The 18,246-nt window shown below is 44.1% G+C and overlaps 1 protein-coding gene across 6 annotated transcripts in view; it reads right to left on the reverse strand.

The window, feature by feature from the left end:
* Window positions 1-17,872, reverse strand: part of CDC25C (cell division cycle 25C) — a 28,208-nt gene extending 10,336 nt beyond the window's left edge. For 2 of the 6 annotated variants that reach the window (XM_053566041.1, XM_053566042.1), the window contains exons 1-7: window positions 17,020-17,872; window positions 15,496-15,590; window positions 14,751-14,799; window positions 11,696-11,729; window positions 11,498-11,587; window positions 9,926-10,024; window positions 6,193-6,348 (exon numbers count right to left, since the gene is read on the reverse strand). In XM_053566041.1, the coding sequence (XP_053422016.1) occupies window positions 6,193-6,348; window positions 9,926-10,024; window positions 11,498-11,587; window positions 11,696-11,729; window positions 14,751-14,799; window positions 15,496-15,590; window positions 17,020-17,213 (717 nt within the window). In that variant the 5' untranslated portion in view covers window positions 17,214-17,872. The remainder of the gene's footprint in view (window positions 1-6,192; window positions 6,349-9,925; window positions 10,025-11,497; window positions 11,588-11,695; window positions 11,730-14,750; window positions 14,800-15,495; window positions 15,591-17,019) is intronic. The other 4 variants (XM_053566039.1, XM_053566038.1, XM_053566040.1 and 1 more) reach the window with 4 other exon arrangements.
* Window positions 17,873-18,246: the final 374 nt, after the last annotated feature.

Here is an 18,246-nt window from a genome sequence, read left to right on the forward strand (position 1 = left end):
TTTTTTTAGAGATAGTCTCGCTTTGTTGCCCTCGGTCGAGGGCCATGGCATCACAGCTCATAGCAACCTCCAGCTCTTGGGCTGAGGCGATTCTCTTGCCTCAGCCTCCCGAGTAATGCCCGGCTATTTTTTTGTTGTAGTTGTTTAGCTGGCCTGGGCTGGGTTCGAACCTGCCACCCTTGGTGTAACCACTGTGCTATGGTGGTGAGCCAGAACATTGTTTTTGTTGGAACAATTTTATTTTGGAACAATGACCAATAGAAGGATAGAACATTCTTATAAGACACTATACCATGCAAGTTTCTCCTAGAATACTTCATAGGTCCATCTAAATACCATTTTATTAGCCTTTTAGTAACTGTAGTCTCCAAAAGTCAATTATAACCTTATTCATCCTCTTCAAGGCCCTCACCTAACCACCTGCTGAGTCATCAGATTACTTCAAATTTTTACTTTGCTGAGGTGATGAAAGACCATTGAGCATCCTCACTTATCAGCCTTCATCGTAACTTTATATATTTCTGTCCTAACACTACAGTAACTAACCACGAATTGTGTACTACACTAAAATAATTCAACATTCTAAATTACCTTGAATTGTTTTACATGTTTTATGTTCAATAACTCACTTGATCCTCATAACAATCCTATAGAACAGGTATTAGAAAAATCTGTCTTTTATTAAATTAAGAAATTGAGGGTGGTGCCTGTGGCTCAGAAAGTAGGGTGCCGGCCCCATATACTGAGGGTGGTGAGTTCAAACCCAGCCCTGGCCAAACTGCAACAACAACAACAAAAAGAATACAAAAATAAATAAACTTAATTAAGAAATTGAGGCACAGGGAGATCATATGATTCACCTAGAGTCACACAGCTAAAAGTGGAAGAGACAAATTATGAACCCAGGCAGTTGGGCTCCAGAGGCTACTTTCTAGACCACCATACTACTCCATTGACTCACAAGCTCTTGACATTTCCCTTGAATCCAAGATAATCTCAAACTTGCCCTTCAATGGAGGCTGGGAATACTGTTAATCATCCTTAGCCGTTATAGTTTTTCTCAAAAGAAAACATTCAAGTATGTTTTATTTAATTCAAAGACAGAATCTTACTATGTTGCCCTCGGTTGAGTGCTGTGGGATCACAGCTCACAATAACCTCAAACTCTTGGGCTTAAGAGATTCTCTTGCCTCAGCCTTGGAAATAACTGGGACTACAGACGCCCACAACAATGCCTGGCTATTTTTTTTGTTATTGTTGTCATTGTTGTTTTAGCACGCCCTAGCAGGGTTCAAACCCACCAGCCCCAGTGCATGAGGCTGGTGCCTTAACCACTGAGCTAAGGCACCGAGCCAGGACAGTCATTTTTAACAAATGGTACCGGGGAAACTAGATTTCCACATGCAAAAGAACAAAGTTAGCGCCTTTCCTCATACCATATACAAAAATTAACTCAAAATCAATCAAAGACCCTAGTTTTAAGAGCTAAAATTGGGCCGTGCCTGTGGCTCAGTGGGTAGGATGCTGAACCCATATGCCTAGAGTGGGGGGTTCAAACCTGGCACCAGCCAAACCGCAGCAAAAAAATAGCTGGGCATTGTTACACCTGTGGTCCCAGCTACTCAGGAGGGGCTGAGGCAAGAGAATCACCTAAGCCCAAGAGCAGGAGGTTGCTATGAGCTGTGATGCCACAGCACTCTACCAAGGGCAAGAAAGTGAGACTCTGTCTCTACAAAATAAATAAGTAAATAAAAGAGAGCTAAAATTATAAAACTTAAAACATAGGAGGAAAGTTGCACCATTCAATTTGGCAATGATTTCTCAAGTATATCAAAAGCAAAGACAAGAAGAAGTGGAAAATTAGACTTCAAAATTAAAATTTTTTTTTTTTTTTTGCATTGAAGGACATAATCAAGAGAGTAAACATGGCTCTGTGCCTGGGGCTCAAATGGCTAAGGCACCAGCCATGTACACCTGAGCTGGCAGGTTCAAATCCAGCCTGGGCCCACCAAACAACAATGATGGCTGCAACCAAAAAATAGCAGGGCATTGTGGCAGGCGCCTATAGTCTCAGCTACTTGGGAGGCGGAAGCAGGAGAATCGCTTAAGCCCGGTAGTTGGAGGTTACTGTGAGCTGTGATGCCACAGCACTCTACCCAGGATGACAGCTTGAGACTGTCTCAAGAAAAATAAAAACAAAAACAAAAAGAGTTTTTGTTTTCTCTATAGAGTAAGAGAAAATATTTGCAAATCATATCTGATAAGGGACTGATGCTCAACATCACTAATCATCAGGAAAATGAAAATCAAATCACAATGCACAATGAGATGCCTTTTTTTTCTTTCTTTGTAGAGATGGGGTCTCTCTATGTTGCCCAGGCTGGCCTAAAACTTCTGGGCTTAAGCAATCCTCCCGTCTCAGCCTCCTAAAGAATGAGGATTAAGGATCGTGATGCACTACATCCAGTCTACCACTTCACATTCGTTAGGATAGATATTATCAAACCCAGAAAATATTGCTGTTTTACCTCATAAGTTTTCAAAAAATAATAATAATTTTTTTTTTGAGACAGAGCCTCAAGCTATCACCCTGGGTAGATTGCCGTGGCATCACAGCTCACAGCAACCTCCAACTCCTGGGCTTAAATAATTCTCTTGCCTCAGCCTCCCAAGTAGCTGGGACTACAGGCTCCCGCCACAACGCCCGGCTATTTTTTGGTTGCAGCCGTCAATGTTGTTTGGCGGGTGTATGTGGCTGGGGCCTTAGCTGCTTGAGCCACGGGTGCTGAGCCAATTATTTTTTTTAATTAAAAAAAAAAAAAAAAAAAAAAGAAAGAAATTCAGCTCAGCTCCTGTAGCTCAGTGGCTAGGGTGCCAGCCACATACACAGGAACTGGCAGGTTTGAATCCAGCCTGAGCCTGCCAAACAACAATCACAACTACAACCAAAAAATAGCTGTGTGTTGTGTTGGGTGCTTGTAGTCCCAGCTACTCAGGAGGCTGAGGCAAGAGAATTATTTAAGCCCAGGACTTGGAGGTTGCTGTGAGCTATGATGCCATAGCACTCTATCGAGGGGGACAAAGTGAGACCCTGTCTCAAAAACAAAAAAACAAAAAAACCCTGAGTCTTAGAGTGTTTAATTGTTTTTCAAACAGTCATATCTCTAGTATATAAGGACTAAATCCAGGCAGTCTAAATCTGCTATACCCTATTTGCCTTGTAACATGACTAAGTTAAAAAACACACCCACTAGCCGGGCGTTGTGGCGGGCGCCTGTAGTCCCAGCTACTCGGGAGGCTGAGGCAAGAGAATCGCTTAAGCCCAGGAGTTGGAGGTTGCTGTGAGCTGTGTGAGGCCACGGCACTCTACCGAGGGCCATAAAGTGAAACTCTGTCTCTACAAAAAAAAAAAAAAAAAAAAAAACACACCCACACTGCTACTCGTTTCACAGAAATGAAGCTGATTCATAAATGCTAAATGCCTCAGAAACTGTCTTTGGTATAACGGTATACAGCCTATAAGCTGTTCTCAACCTGTGGGTCAGGACCCCCTTGTAACAATGAAAATATATCCTGCATATCAGATATTCACATTACGATTCATAACAGTAGTAAAATTACAGTTATGGAGTAGCAACGAAAATAATTTTATGGTTGGGGGTCACCACAACACAAGGAACTGTATTAAAGGGTCAGGCATTAGGAAGGTTGAGAACCACTGCTATAAGCCACAGGTTTCAGATATATCTCTTAGTGATATGGAGAGGATAAAAGGAAATGAAAGAATATAGCACAAAACACCTGAAAACTCATCTTAGGTATATCTTTTTTTTTTTTTTGTAGAGACAGAGTCTCACTGTACCGCCCTCGGGTAGAGTGCCGTGGCCTCACACGGCTCACAGCAACCTCTAACTCTTGGGCTTACGCGATTCTCTTGCCTCAGCCTCCCGAGCAGCTGGGACTACAGGCGCCCGCCACAACGCCCGGCTATTTTTTTGTTGCCGTTTGGCCGGGGCTGGGTTTGAACCCGCCACCCTCGGCATATGGGGCCGGCGCCCTACTCACTGAGCTACTGGCGCTGCCCAATCTTAGGTATATCTTAAACATTACTATTATTCTAGAGGTACCACTTATACTAGATTACTTTGCTGGGGATCTAATCAAACTACTGACTGGAACTTGCTCACTCAGCAGTAAGAAGATTCTCATGGTCTGGGGCGGCACCTGTGGCTCAGTGGGTAAGGCGCTGGCCCCATATACCAAGGGTGGCAGGTTTGAGCCTGGCCCTGGGCCAAACTGCAACAAAAAATAGCTGGGCGTTGTGGCAGGCCGCTGTAGTCCCAGCTGCTCGGGAGGCTGAGGCAAGAGAATGGCCTAAGCCCAAAAGTTGGAGGTTGCTGTGCACTGTGACGCCATAGCACTCTACCGAGGGTGATAAAGTGAGGCAGGCCTAAAGATTGAAGACCACACCTTCTTGATCTCTGTTAGCCCTAGCTTTTAGCACAGTGGCTGCAACATATTAGACATAAAACATAGTTAATTCAAAAATGAGTTGTTGGGCCAGGCATGTTGGCTCATGCCTGTAATCCTAGCACTCCGGGAGGCCAAGGTGGGAGGATCACTTTAGGTCAAGAGTTCAAGACCAGCCTGACCAAAAGACCTCATCCAAACTAAAAACAGAAAAATTAGCAAGGTGTTGCAGCACATGCCTATAATCCCAGCTATTTGGGAGGCCAAGGCAGGAGGATTCTGTGAGTCCAGCAGTTTGAAGTTGCTGTGGGTTAGGTTGAGGCCATGGCAGGCAGCCTAACTCTAGCCTAGGCGACAAAGTGAGACTGTCTAAAAAAAAATCCAAAAAGGGGTGGTGCCTGTGGCTCAGTGGGTGGGGTGCCGGCTCCATATACCAAGGGTGGCGGGTTCAAACCCCACCCCAGCCAAACTGAAAATAGCCGGGCTTTGTGGCAGGTGCCTGTAGTCCCAGCTGCTCGGGAGGCTGAGGCAAGAGAATCACCTAAGCCCAGGAGTTGGAGGTTGCTGTGAGCTGTGTGACTCCATGGCACTCTACAGAGGGCGATAGAGTGAGACTGTGTCTCAAAAAAAAAAAAGAAAAGAGAATGCATTGTTAAACTAAACTAAATTTGGCCTAAAGATGCCTGTGTACTTGAGTCTTTACATAACAAATTGCAATCTAACTTAGCACATAAACTAACTAAAAGCCTAATTTAGGAGTATACTTTTATAACAAAGTCTCAGGCAATAACAGTAGTTGAGCTTTAGTCAATTGCAAATAACCAATTTTTCAAACCATGTTCAAATAAGGCAAACACTGGGCTGTAACCAATCATGTTGTCTCTTTACCTCACTTACATTTTCTGTACTTGACTTCTGTTTTCTGTCCATGTAATGCTGCCTGCCCACAAATACAACTGGAGTTTCAGGCTCAGCGACCGTAGCATAGTGGTTACGGCAGCAGCCACATACACCAAAGGTGGCAGGTTCGAACTCAGCCTGGGCCAGCTAAACAACTGAAACAAAAATAGCTGGGCATTGTGGAGGGCGCCTATAGTCCCAGCTACTTAGGAGGCTGAGGCAAGAGAATGGCTTAAGCCCAAGAGTTTGAGGTTGCTGTGAGCTGTGATACCACAGCTCTCTACTGAGGGTGACATAGTGAGACTCTATCTCAAAAAAAAACAAAAACAAAAAAACTAGAGTTTCAGTAAATCTGTTCTGTTTTTTTTTTCTGTTTTTTCTTGTAGAGACAGAGTTTCACTTTATCGCCCTCGGTAGAGTGCCATGGCGTCACACAGCTCCCAGCAACCTCCAACTCCTGGGCTTAGGCGATTCTCCTGCCTCAGCCTCCCGAGTAGCTGGGACTACAGGCGCCTGCCACAACGCCCGGCTATTTTTTTGTTGAAGTTTGGCCAGGGCCGGGTTTGAACCCGCCACCCTCGGTATACGGGGCCGGCGCCCTGCTCACTGAGCCACAGGCGCCGCCCAGAATCTGTTCTGGTTTTAAAGGATGCCCAATTCACTCATCATTCTCTGGTCAAACAAATTCTGCTAAATTTAATTTGTCTAAAATTTTTCTCTTAACAGAATAAAGGAATGTGAATAATGCCAAGCTTCCTTTATTCTGTTAAAAGAAAAGGTATTTAAATAATGCAAAGATAAAAACATCAGAGAACACTTTACCTTGGCCTCTTGATCTTCCAGGGAAAACTTCATCAATTCATCTGAAATCTCTTCTACCTGGTCTTCTCCGATATCTAAACTTTTATCCAATTTTGGAACAGTAGTAATGGGACTGCCCAGATACTTCATTTCACTTTCCACCAAGTTTCCATTGCCCTATCAAGTATATGGACAACATTACAAACTATGTATAACATATCAAAAACCTAATGTAAGAGCTAAAACTATACAATTCTTAGAAGAAAACGGGGGAAAACCTTCATGACACTGGATTTGGATCACTAAAAATACAGATAAAAAAGAAAAAAATGGTTAAATTGGTTTTCACCAAAATGAAAACTTTTTACATGTCAAAGGCTGGGTACAATGCCTCACGTCAGTAATCCTAGCACTCTGGGAGGCCAGGCGAGTGGATTCCCTGAAATCATGAGTTCCTGATCAGCCTGAACAAGAGATCTGTCTCTAAAAAAAAAAGCTGGGAGTTGTGGCCTATTGTCTCAGCTACTTGGGAGGCTGAGGCAAGAGAATCACTTAAGCCCAAGAGTTTGAGTTGCTGTGAGCTGTGACTCCATGACACTCTACCAAGGGTGACAAAGTGAGACTCTGCCTCCAAAAAAAAAAAAAGCAAAAGAAGAAAAGCTTTTATGTGTCAAAGGAAGGACACATAGTGGGGCGGCACCTGTGGCTCAGTGGGTAGGGCACCGGCCCCATATACCGAGGGTGGCAGGTTCAAATCTGGCCCCAGCCAAATTGCAACAAAGAAATAGCTGGGCTTCGTGGCAGGCACCTGTAGTCCCAGCTACTTGGGAGGCTGAGGCAAGAATCACCTAAGCCCAAGAGCTGGAGGTTGCTGTGAGCTGTGATGCCATGGCACTCTACCAAGGGTGACAAAATGAGACTGTCTCTAAAAAGAAGTGAATAGGGGCTTGGTGCCTGTAGCACAGTGGTTACACCAAGGCTGGCAGGTTCAAGCCCAGCCCAGGCCAGCTAAACAATGACAACTGCAACAAAAAATAGCCGGGTGTTGTGGCAGGTGCCTATAGTCCTAGCTACTTGGGAAGCTGAGGCAAGAAAATCACTGAAGCCCAAGAGTTGGAGGTTGCTGTGAGCTATGACTCCACAGTACTCTACAGAGGGTGACATATTAAGACTCTCTCAAAAAAAAAAAGAAGTGAATAGGGAGCCGGGCCTGGTGGCTCACGCCTGTAATCCTAGCACCCTAGGAGGCCAAGGCAGGTAGATTGTCTGAGCTCATGAGTTCAACACCAGCCTCAGCCAAAGCAAGACCCTATCTCTAAAAATAGCCAGGCATTGTGGCAGGCGCCTGTAGTCCCAGCTATTCCAAGGACTTAGGCAAGGGGCTAACATGAGCCCAACAGATTGAGGTTGCTGTACGCTATGATGCCACAGCACTATACTCAGGGTAACAGTGTAAGACTCTGTCTCAAAAAAGAGAATAGGGAGGCAGGAAGATGGCGTTAGGCCAGGAATTTGAGACTAGTCTGGGCAACATAGTGAGATCCGGCTTCTATTAAAAAAAAAAAAAAAAAAAATGGTCGGGCATGGTGGCTCATGCCTGTAGTCCCAGCACTGTGGGAGGCCAAAGTGGGTGGATTGCCTGAGCTCAGAGGTCCGAGACCAGTATGAGCAGCAGTGAGCCAGAGTAAGAGCCCGTCTCTACTAACAACATCAAAAACAGCCGGACATTGTGGTGGGCCTCTGTAATCCCAGCTACTGGGGAGGCAATGAGAAAGAACATTGCCAGAGGAAGAAGAAAATGAACAACAAAAAAAAGAGTACTTCAAACGAAGAAGAATGAACAAGCAAGCTGAAAAAAAAAGAAAAAAGAAAAAATTAGCTAGGCATGGTGTTGTACACCCATAGTCCTAGCAGGAGGATCACTGCAGACCAGGAGTTTATCACTCCACTATACTCCAGCCTGGGGAACAGAGTAAGACTCTGTCTCTAAAGAAAAAAAAAAAGCAAAAAGGCAGCACACAGGATGGGACATATTTACAAATCATATATTGGACAGGCATTAATTTCATAACATATAAAGAACTCCTGTAACTCATAATAACAAAGCAACAAAAATCTAAGAGGTCTTGAACATTTCTTCAAAGAAGATATTCAGTGGCCCATAAGCACAACTAATGTGATATAATAGAATGGCTATTATAAAAACAAGAAGTGGGGCGGCACCTGTGGCTCAAGGAGTAGGACGCCGGTCCCATATGCCAGAGGTGGCGGGTTCAAACCCAGCCCCGGCGCGCGCGCACACACACACACATACAAAAAGTGCCCTTGATGTGGGAAGCTGAGGTGGGAATATAGCTTAAACTCAGGAATTCCAGACCAATCTAGGCAAGATTGAGACCCTGTCTCTACTAAAAATAGAAAAATTGGGGCAGTGCCTATGGCTCAAGGAGTAGGACACTGGCTCCATATGCCAGAGGCAGCTGGTTCAGACCCAAGTCCTGTCAAAAATAAATAAATAAATAAACAGAAAAATTAGGGCAGTGCCTGTAGCTCAGTGGGTAGGGTGCCGGCCAAATAAACCGAGGCTGGAGGGTTGAAACCCAGCCCAGGCCAGCTAAAAGAACAATGACAAATACAACAACAACAACAAAATAACCGGACATTGTGGAGGGTGCCTGTAGTCCCAGCTACTTGGAAGGCTGAGGCAAGAGAATTGCTTCAGCCTGAGAGTCTGAGGTTGCTGTGAGCTATGATGCCACAGCACAATATAGGGAGGGCAGTATAGTGAGACTTTGTCTCAAAATTATAAAAAAAAAAAAATTAACTGGGCTCGGCGCCTGTAGCTCAGTGGCTAGGGTGCCAGCCCTGTACAATGGAGCTGGTGGATTCGAATCTAGCCGGGGCCTGCCAAACAACAATGACAACTACAACTAAAAAAATGGCTGGGTGTCGTGGTGGGTGCCTGTAGTCTCAACTACTAGGGAGAATGAGGCAACAGAATCACTTAAGCCCAAGAGATGGCGGTTGCTGTGAGCTGTGATGCCACAGCACTCTACCCAGGGCAGCAGCTTGAGACTCTGTCTTAAAAAAAAAAAAAAAAAATTAGCTGGACATAGTAGCAGGTGCCTGTAGGCCCAGCTACTCAGGAGGCTGAGGCATAAGGATGTCTTAAGTCCAGGTGTTTAAATCTAGCCTGGGCAACATAGCAAGATTATATCTCTAAAAAAAAATAATAATAATTAAAAATTAAGGTATTCTTTATACTTAAAAAGTAAAGTAGAAGGGGAAAAAAGCCTAAAAAAAATTTCTCCTCCGGCGGCGCCTGTGGCTCAGTGAGTAGGGTGCTGGCCCCATATACTGAGGGTGGCGGGTTCAAACCCAGCTCCGGCTAAACTACAACAAAAAAATAGCCGGGCGCTGTGGCAGGTGCCTGTAGTCCCAGCCACTCGGGAGACTGAGGCAAGAGAATCGACTAAGCCCAAGAGCTGGAGGTTGCTGTGAACTGTGACGCCATGGCACTCTACTGAGGGTGATAAAGTGAGACTCTGTCTCTAAAAAAAAAATTTCTCCTCAAATTTAAGCAGAAAGATCAGAGGATATATGGCTCCTCTCTTTTCCTGCTCAAACTTTACTTTTCCTTCCCTATTTCTCATCCAAGTCACTTTAGAAAAATTCAAAAAGTTGTAAATCCAGACCTGCCATTCCATAGCCTATAACCCTGAAATGATCCTTAATGATATGTTCAGTGACTCACCAGCAGAAAAAGGGGAGACACATAAGGCCCCCCTAATCTCTTTTGCAATCTCAGGTTCATGGGTGCCTGCCACTTTAAGGGTTTCAAAGTATTGTTTTCCTGCATAAAAAAAAAAACTGCATTAAAGAGAAGTGTTAGTTGGTTCTGCCCAAAACATTTCATCTGATGAAGCCACGAATAACCCTCACAAAACACATTAAATGTAACCAAGGCTAACCCTATATTCTGAAGATGCAAATTATGGTTTAGATTTGATGTATGACTTATAGATTTACTTTGGAGGATACTAATTTATGGTCACAAGTATGTAGTAAAAGGGGAGGAAGTCTGCTTAGGAAGAAGATGGTAAGATTTATAAAAGTGAATCAAGGAAAAGCTGATTAGAACCACCAAATACACAGGCTTATTTTAGTCAAGGTAAGAAAAGAACAGCAGCTATCTTTTATGCATACTGACCTAGGGAAAGGAATGGGAGGCACAGGGAAAAAAAGATGCCTAGAAAAGAGGATTAGAGAATTATCTTAGTGATTAGGTAGCTCTGGAGAGGCCAGTTTCAACTTGGAACATAAGGATGGCCTAAGGCTTAGATAAAAACTATGTCTTCCTCAGAACAGGGGCTAAAAAGCTAGAGTAAGAGGGAAATAAGAACAAACTAAGAAATCTACTTGAGTGTTAAGCCATGAAAATAATCCGTGAACAAGTTGCGCAAATTATCCATATGTGGTATCTGTTAAAAATAAGAACTCCTGGCTGGGCGAGGTGACTCACACCTGTAATCCTAGCATTCTGGGAGGCCCATGCGGGTGGACTGCTTGAGCTCATGAGTTCAAGACCAGCCTGAGCAAAAGAGAGACCCTGTCTCTACTAAAAAAAATAGAAAAATTGAGGCAAGAGGATTGCTTGAGCCCAAGTTGGACGTTGCTGTGAGCTATGATGCCACAGCACTCTCCCCAGGGTGACAGCTTGAGACTCTGTCTAAAAAAGCAACAACGACAAAAACACCTCCTAAATACCTTATATTGCAGTAACAGTAATTTTTGTCTTCAACTTGATCAACTAAGCATAATTAGTAATTATAACCAGCAATGCAGGACTTGGAACTTGATCTCTTAGAACTTGGGTCAAACCCTAATTAAAACAAAACAAGGCTTGGCACCTGTAGCTCAAGCAGCTAAGGTACCAGCCACATACACCAGAGCTGGAGGGTTCAAATCCAGCCTGGGCCTGCCAAACCACAATGACAACTACAACCAAAAAATAGCTGGGCATTGTGGTGGGCGCCTGGAGTCCCATCTACTTGGGAGGCTGAGGCAAGAGAATCACTTAAGCCCAGGAGTTGGAGGTTGCTGTGAACTGTGATGCCAAAGCACTCTACCCAGGGCAACAGCTTTATGCTCTGTCTCATAAAAAAGAAAAAAAAAAAAAAAATACTTATTTTCCCTAAAGCAATGCAGTTTCCTTGTCCAGCACACTAAGGTATAAACAGCTCTAGGTCTCACAATGGTATCAATGGATTGCTTTACGCAAAGGAATAAAAGCGCTAATATATCTGGGTTTCCATTAAATACTCACATTTTCTTTATTTGCAGATGATCCACGCTTTGCATCTTTCTTTCTGTGGCCATGGTTCAAACCATTTGGAGTACTACAAAGAAGCTGTGCCTAAAAGAGTGTGCTAAGACCATCAGCATTCTCAAGCTACAGGTGAGTTGGAAACCCTCTACCTCCCACCTGAGAAACAAACACAAACTTGAAAGAGGGGTTACTCACTGAACTGCATTTCATAAGGTGTTGGTGATGATTTCTATGGATTAAAACAAACTGCCAGTCAGGTAGTTATTTTTTTTTTTTCATTACGGTTAAGAATAATTTTTTTTTTTTTTGTAGAGACAGTCTCACTTTATCGCTCTTGGCAGAGTGCTGTGGCATCACACAGCTCACAGCAACCTCCAACTCCTGGGCTTAGGAGATTCTCTTGCCTCAGCCTCCCGAGTAGCTGGCACTACAGGTGCCCGCCACAATGCCTGGCTATTTTTTATTGCGGTTTGGCTGGGGCCGGGTTTGAACCTGCCACCCTTGGTATATGGGGCTGGTGCCCTACCCACTGAGCGGCACGCGCTGCCCCTATTTGATTATTTTTCCGTAGGTTGGAGCATTCCAACTTTTCCTTTCTTTCATTCTAGAAGCCCTATTCCTAATTGATATGTCTCTTCCAATAACAATATATAGGATATTCTCTGTGGTAAATATTAAGACTCAAGTGACATTCTGGGACATAGCACTCACTTCCATAACAACATATATATAGATACACAACAAATAGATGAGGGTGGCGCCTGTGGCTCAGTGGGTAGGGCGCTGGCCCCAAATACAGAGGGTGGTGAGTTCAAACCCGGCCACGACCAAGCTGCAACAAAAAAATAGCCAGGCATTGTGGCGGGTGCCTGTAGTCCCAGCTACTCAGGAGGCTGAGGGAAGAGAATCGCCTAAGCCCAGGAGTTGGAGGTTGCTGTGAGCTGTGTGACGCCACGGCACTCTATGTAGGGACTTGACACTCTGTCTCAAGAAAAAAAAAAAAAATTTTTAAAATCTCCAACAATATCCAAAATAGTAATAATAGCAAACATTATAAAATGTTTGGTATGTGCTAGATACGTATTTTTCATTTAATCTTTATGATAGCTATTTATGAGAAATGATATTATTATTTCCATGTTATAAAGAAACTAAGGTGCTGGGCCGCACCTGTGGCTCAGTCGGTAAGGTGCCGGCCCCATATACCGAGGGTGGCGGGTTCAAACCCGGCCCCGGCTAAACTGCAACAACAACAAAAAAAAAATAGCCGGGTGTTGTGGCGGGCGCCTGTAGTCCCAGCTACTTGGGAGGCTAAGGCAAGAGAATCGCTTATGCCCAGGAGTTGGAGGTTGCTGTGAGCTGTGTGATGCCATGGCACTCTACCTAGGGCCATAAAGTGAAACTCTTGTCTCTACAAAAAAAAAAAAAAAAAGAAAGAAAGAAAGAAACTAAGGTGCAATGCAGTTAAGAAACGTCAGAGTTGGCTCGGTGCCTGTAGCTCAAGCGGCTAAAGCACCAGCCACATACACCAGAGCTGGAGGGTTCAAATCCAGCCCGGGCCTGTCAAACAACGACAACTACAACCAAAAAATAGCTGGGCATTGTGGCAGGCGCCTGTAGTCCCAGCTAGTTGGAAGGCTGAGGCAAGAGAATCATTTAAGTTCAGGAATTGGAGGTTCCTGTGAGCTGTGATGTCACACTCTACCCAGGGTGGCAGTTTGAGGCTCTGTCTCAAAAAAAAAAGAAAGAAAGAAAAAAATAAGAAACATCAGAGTCACAGCTGGTGAAGTAGGAAGCTGCCTGAATCCAGAAATTGATTCCAGAGTCTGCACTTTTAATCTCTAAGATATAGAGCTTCTCACATGCAAATTAAAGCCTATACAGCCTACACCTGTAATCCCAGCACTTGGGAGGCTGAGGCAGGTGGATTGCCTAAACTCACAGGTTTTATTATTTATTTTTGAGACAAGAGCCTCACTCTGTTGCCCTGAGTATAATGCTATGGCATCATAGTTCACAAAAAACTCAAACTCTTGGGCTTGAGTTTTCGTCCCTCAGCCTCCCTAGTAGCTGGGACTATAGGCAAGTGCCACTATGCATAGCTAGTTTTCTTTTCTTTTTTTTTTTTGGCCGGGGCTGGGTTTGAACCTGCCACCTTTGGCATATGGGACCGGCGCTCTACCCCTTTGAGCCACAGGCGCCGCCCCATAGCTAGCTTTCTTATTTTAGTAAAGACAGGGTCTGGCTCTTGCTCAGACTGGTCTTGGAACTCCTGAGCTCAAGCAATCCACTCACCTAGGCCTCCCAGCGTGAGCCACCCAGTTTGGCCTTCCCCTCATTTTTTAAGATAATTGTGATTGTATGTGATGATTAAAATGAATAGCCTTAGGCCATATGCTCCCACCTGTAATCCTAGCACTCTGGGAGGCCCAGGTGGGAGTACCACTTGAGCTCATGAGTTTCTGAGACCCTGTCTCTACTAAAAAGAGAATTACCACGGATTATGGCAGGTGCCTATAGTTCCAGCTACTTGTTGAGGTTGCTGTGAGCTATGATGATGCCACAGCACTCTAACCTGGGCAAGAATAGCCATCAATTCCCCAACAGTATTAATTACATCTGAGAAATTTAGAAGTATTCAAGGTAAAGATCTGGGCTTGAAACACACTTATACCCAAAGTGAAAGGTTTTGTACTCTGTAGAGCAGGGGTCCTCAAACTGTGGCCCGTGGGCCACATGAGGCGGTATGATTGTATTTGTTCCTGTTTTTTGTTTTTTTTTTTTTTTAGAGACAGAGGCTCACTTTATCACCCTCGGTAGAGTGCTATGGCATCACAGCTCACAGCATCCTCCAACTCCTGGGTTTAGGCGATTCTCTTGCCCAGGCCTCCGGAATAGCTGGGACTACAGGTGCCTACCACAGCGCCCGGCTATTTTTTTTGTTGTTGCAGTTTGGCTGGGGCTGGGTTTGAACCCGCCACCCTCGGTATATGGGGCCGGTGCCTACTCACTGAGCGACAGGCGCCACCCCGTTTTGTTTTTTTTACTTCAAAATAAGATATATGCAGTGTGCATAGGAATTTGTTCATAGTTTTTTTTTTTTTTAACTATAGTCCGACCCTCCAACGGTCTGAGGGACAGTGAACTAGCCCCCGTTTAAAAAGTTTGAGGATGCCTGCTGTAGAGTCTGCGTAGGATAAAATCTCCCCAGTACTAAAAGGCATGGGACTAATTTAGCAACAGAACTTACATCTCAGCTAACTGCATTTCTTGAGATCCTGAAGAATCCAAGTGACCTACTATCAGATATGAAGAATCAGTAGGGGAATTATCTTATCCACACATCCTGTTTTTCTTTTGGATTTTCTTCATTACCAGTAAGCCATATTCATTTCAAAGGCTGAGCTTTTGAACACAAAGCTCCTTGATTAGTACCCACTTCATGGTATAAAGTATAAGGCACAATTTTATGGAGACTTAAGAATTTATATGTGTCACTGAAAGAAAAAATGATGGGAAGCAGTGCACTATGCTAACTTACAAAGATATTTTTTTAGAAAAAATAGAAATGAAAGCTTGAAATTAGGACAAATACTAGAATGGTTGAATAATGAAACATTCCTTTTGGGCACAGACCTATATAAACACATCAGAAATAGTTGGCAACATTTGTCTTTATTCTGGTTTCTTTGCCTATCCTGAGATTAGACTAGGGCATGAAATATCTCATATCCTAACTATTGCACTTTCATTCCCACCATTAATCAGTCAACAAAATATATTCTTTCCTGTTTAACTGTTCAAATGCAAAGTGACTCCTATTAACAGTGCTATTATTGTTCTCTTCTCATTGATTTACTCATTCTTCTCAAAAATCCTCTACACACAAAATTCCATCTTCTACTCTCACTACCTTCCATCTCTATCCTACTCTCCCTGTCTTCTCCCTTAAAAGTTATTCTTCCCTTTGAGGCCTTTGCCTCCATTTTTCCTACCAGCTTCATCAGGGTCTGTAAAAGTGGTAAGCTGAGTGGCAGACATCTCCCCACTGCTAAGATTCGAAAGATCAAGGCAACATTTTGGGGTTCCTCTGTTGAGACATAATAGTACATCAAGATTGTTTTCAGGTTGTAGTATCCTTAAAAGGCAAAGATTATACTATCCTTTTCATTTGAAACATCCCTCAATGACTATCAGAGAATCTGACCAGTTCAAAATAAATCTAATTGCCTTTTGGAAATAGAATGGGCTGAGAAAAATCTCCCACTACAATAATCTCTACTTTATTTTCTCCTTACCAATTTTTTTTTTTTTTTTTGGCCAGGGGTGGGTTTGAACCCACCACCTCCGGTATATGGGGTCGGCGCCCTACTCCTTTGAGCCACAGGTGCCGCCCTCCTTACCAAAATTTTGAGGCAGGATAACTATTTTTTTCTTTTTTTTTTTTTTTGAGATGGAGTCTCACTCTTTCACACTGGGTACAGTGCCAAAGTATCATAGCTCACAGCAACCTCAAACTCCTGGGTTTAAGGATTCTCCTGCCTCAGCCTCCCAAGTAGTTGGGACTATAGACACTCACAATATCCAGCTACTTTTCCTATTTTTAGTAGGGATAGGGTCTTGCTCTTGGTCAGATTGGTCTTGAACTCCTGAGCTCAAGCAATCCACCTGCCTTGGCCTCACAGAGTGCTAGGATTACAGGTGTGAGCCACCTCCCCTGGCCTAATTTTGTTTTTCACAAAGCCCAAAGTTTTTATTGCCTGCTGGTGATGGAATGTCTTGTCCCCACATCCTCTGCCCTATGCACCACAAACTCACAGATTTGATTTCTCCCTTAAGTCTTAGAAAACTATTTCTCAGGTACTTGTCTTTGTTAGCTGAGGCATCAGGACATGGCATGATCAGAATTTAAGGTACAATAACACTGGTTTTTTTTTTAGAGACAGAGTCTCACTTTGTCGCCATAGGTAAAGTGCCATGGCATCACAGCTAACAGCAACCTCCAGCTCTTGGGCTTAGGTGATTCTCTTGCCTCAGCCTCGCGAGTAGCTAGGACTACAGGCACCTGCCACAACGCCCTGCTATTTTTTTGGTTGCAGTTTGGCCAGGGCCAGGTTAGAACCCACCAGCCTCGATATATGAGGCTGGTGCCCTACTCACTGAGGCACAGGCTCCGCCCCCAAAACACTAATATTAATACTAATGAAGCGACCAACTTATATAATGCAATACAGTTTTCTAAGACTTTTTCCAGACATCATAAACTTTGATTCTCACAAGATGCCTCATAAGGTAGGAAGAGATTATTATTTGTTCACAGAAAAAAAGCCAGAGACTCAAAAGGATCACACAGTCAAGGTCAGAGGTCAGACTTAAATCCTGACCTATGAGCTAGGATAATTTAAAAAGCAAACAAAAACCCTTAATTGTTTAGAAAATCAAACGAATAGGCTACATACTATTTCATCTCATCTAAAAAGAAAAAGAAAATCAAAGGAATAAAATAAAAGTGGATTTACCCAGACAAAATGCTTAGGTTTGAAGACTCCCCAGGCAGTTTGTCCACTGGTGTTCTAGGAAGACCTGGACAGATGGTAAAGGAAGTGTCTCTCTCCAGAAGCAGGTTTAACATCTTCCTCTGATTGAACCTAAAACTGGGTCCTGAGTCAGAGCTCCCCTCCTCGGGTGTGGATGAGATGAGTTCTGTAGACATGGTCTCCGAGTTCTTACCAAGAAAAAACAAAACCTAGATAAGAGAAGTAGAACATCATCTATACAGGTACATCACAGTTCATTCAGCTTTCCAAATTCCTTCACCAAAGAAGAAAAAACAAAAATAAATTCCTTCACCCTTTCCCGCCAAGCGGATCAGTATTAGGTAAGGGGCACCCCCTAAGGGCGATTCACAGCCCGGCTGAAAGTTAAAACACACTTGCTGGAAGAGGCTTAGTTTTTTCGTTGGAAACTGAACTTACCGACGAAAGGCAACCTCAGGACTTTTAAAGGTAGAATAAAGAGGACTTTGACTTGTTCCAGGCCACAAAGTTCAAGACTCCTCACAGGAAAGTATTCAGGTCTCTTAATTTGCTATTATGCTCATTCAATCCCGTGAACTTCCTTTTCGGGCTCCCGTCTGGACCCTAAAGGTGCAAAAGGGGTCTCTGTGATTCCGTGAGGGAGACGGCTCCATGCTTACCTCAAGTTTGGAGGCTGACACTTGCCTGCGGGAGAAGGGAAAGTGGATAGGGATTGACACAAGCGAAGACTTGAGCAGAATAAAAGGAAATCTAGAGAAAGGATGCAGTTAACCAGACCACGATTCTACTTCTCGACTGGGTAGGTCAGAGTCGGGCTTTGCCGGTCGCCGGGACCGACAGCGGAAGTTATGACTTCTGTGCTGGAATACCAATAGCCACAGGTGTTGACCGTTCAAACCTTCCGCCCTCTCAATAACCTATCAGCACTCGCCTCTCAGTTGGGTCAGCCAATCTCCGAGCGCGTGCCAGAACCCCGCCCCCCACCACGGCCAATGGTTGGGCTCGTACATCTCGCGGGAGGAGAACGCTACTTCCGGCCAGAGCAAAATTTGCCCCGCCCCGGAGCCAGAGCAGGATGACGATTGGTCTACCATCGTTAGGCATGCCACAGGGTAAGCTCCGCCCAACATGGAGCCTGAGGCACCATCGGCTCTCCCTCTGGCCAATCGTCACACCTTTTCTGAACTCTTCTTTTGCTTTGCCTCCCGA

Source organism: Nycticebus coucang, chromosome 17 (genome assembly GCF_027406575.1).
Source record: "Nycticebus coucang isolate mNycCou1 chromosome 17, mNycCou1.pri, whole genome shotgun sequence".
In the NCBI taxonomy this organism is placed as follows: domain Eukaryota; kingdom Metazoa; phylum Chordata; class Mammalia; order Primates; family Lorisidae; genus Nycticebus; species Nycticebus coucang.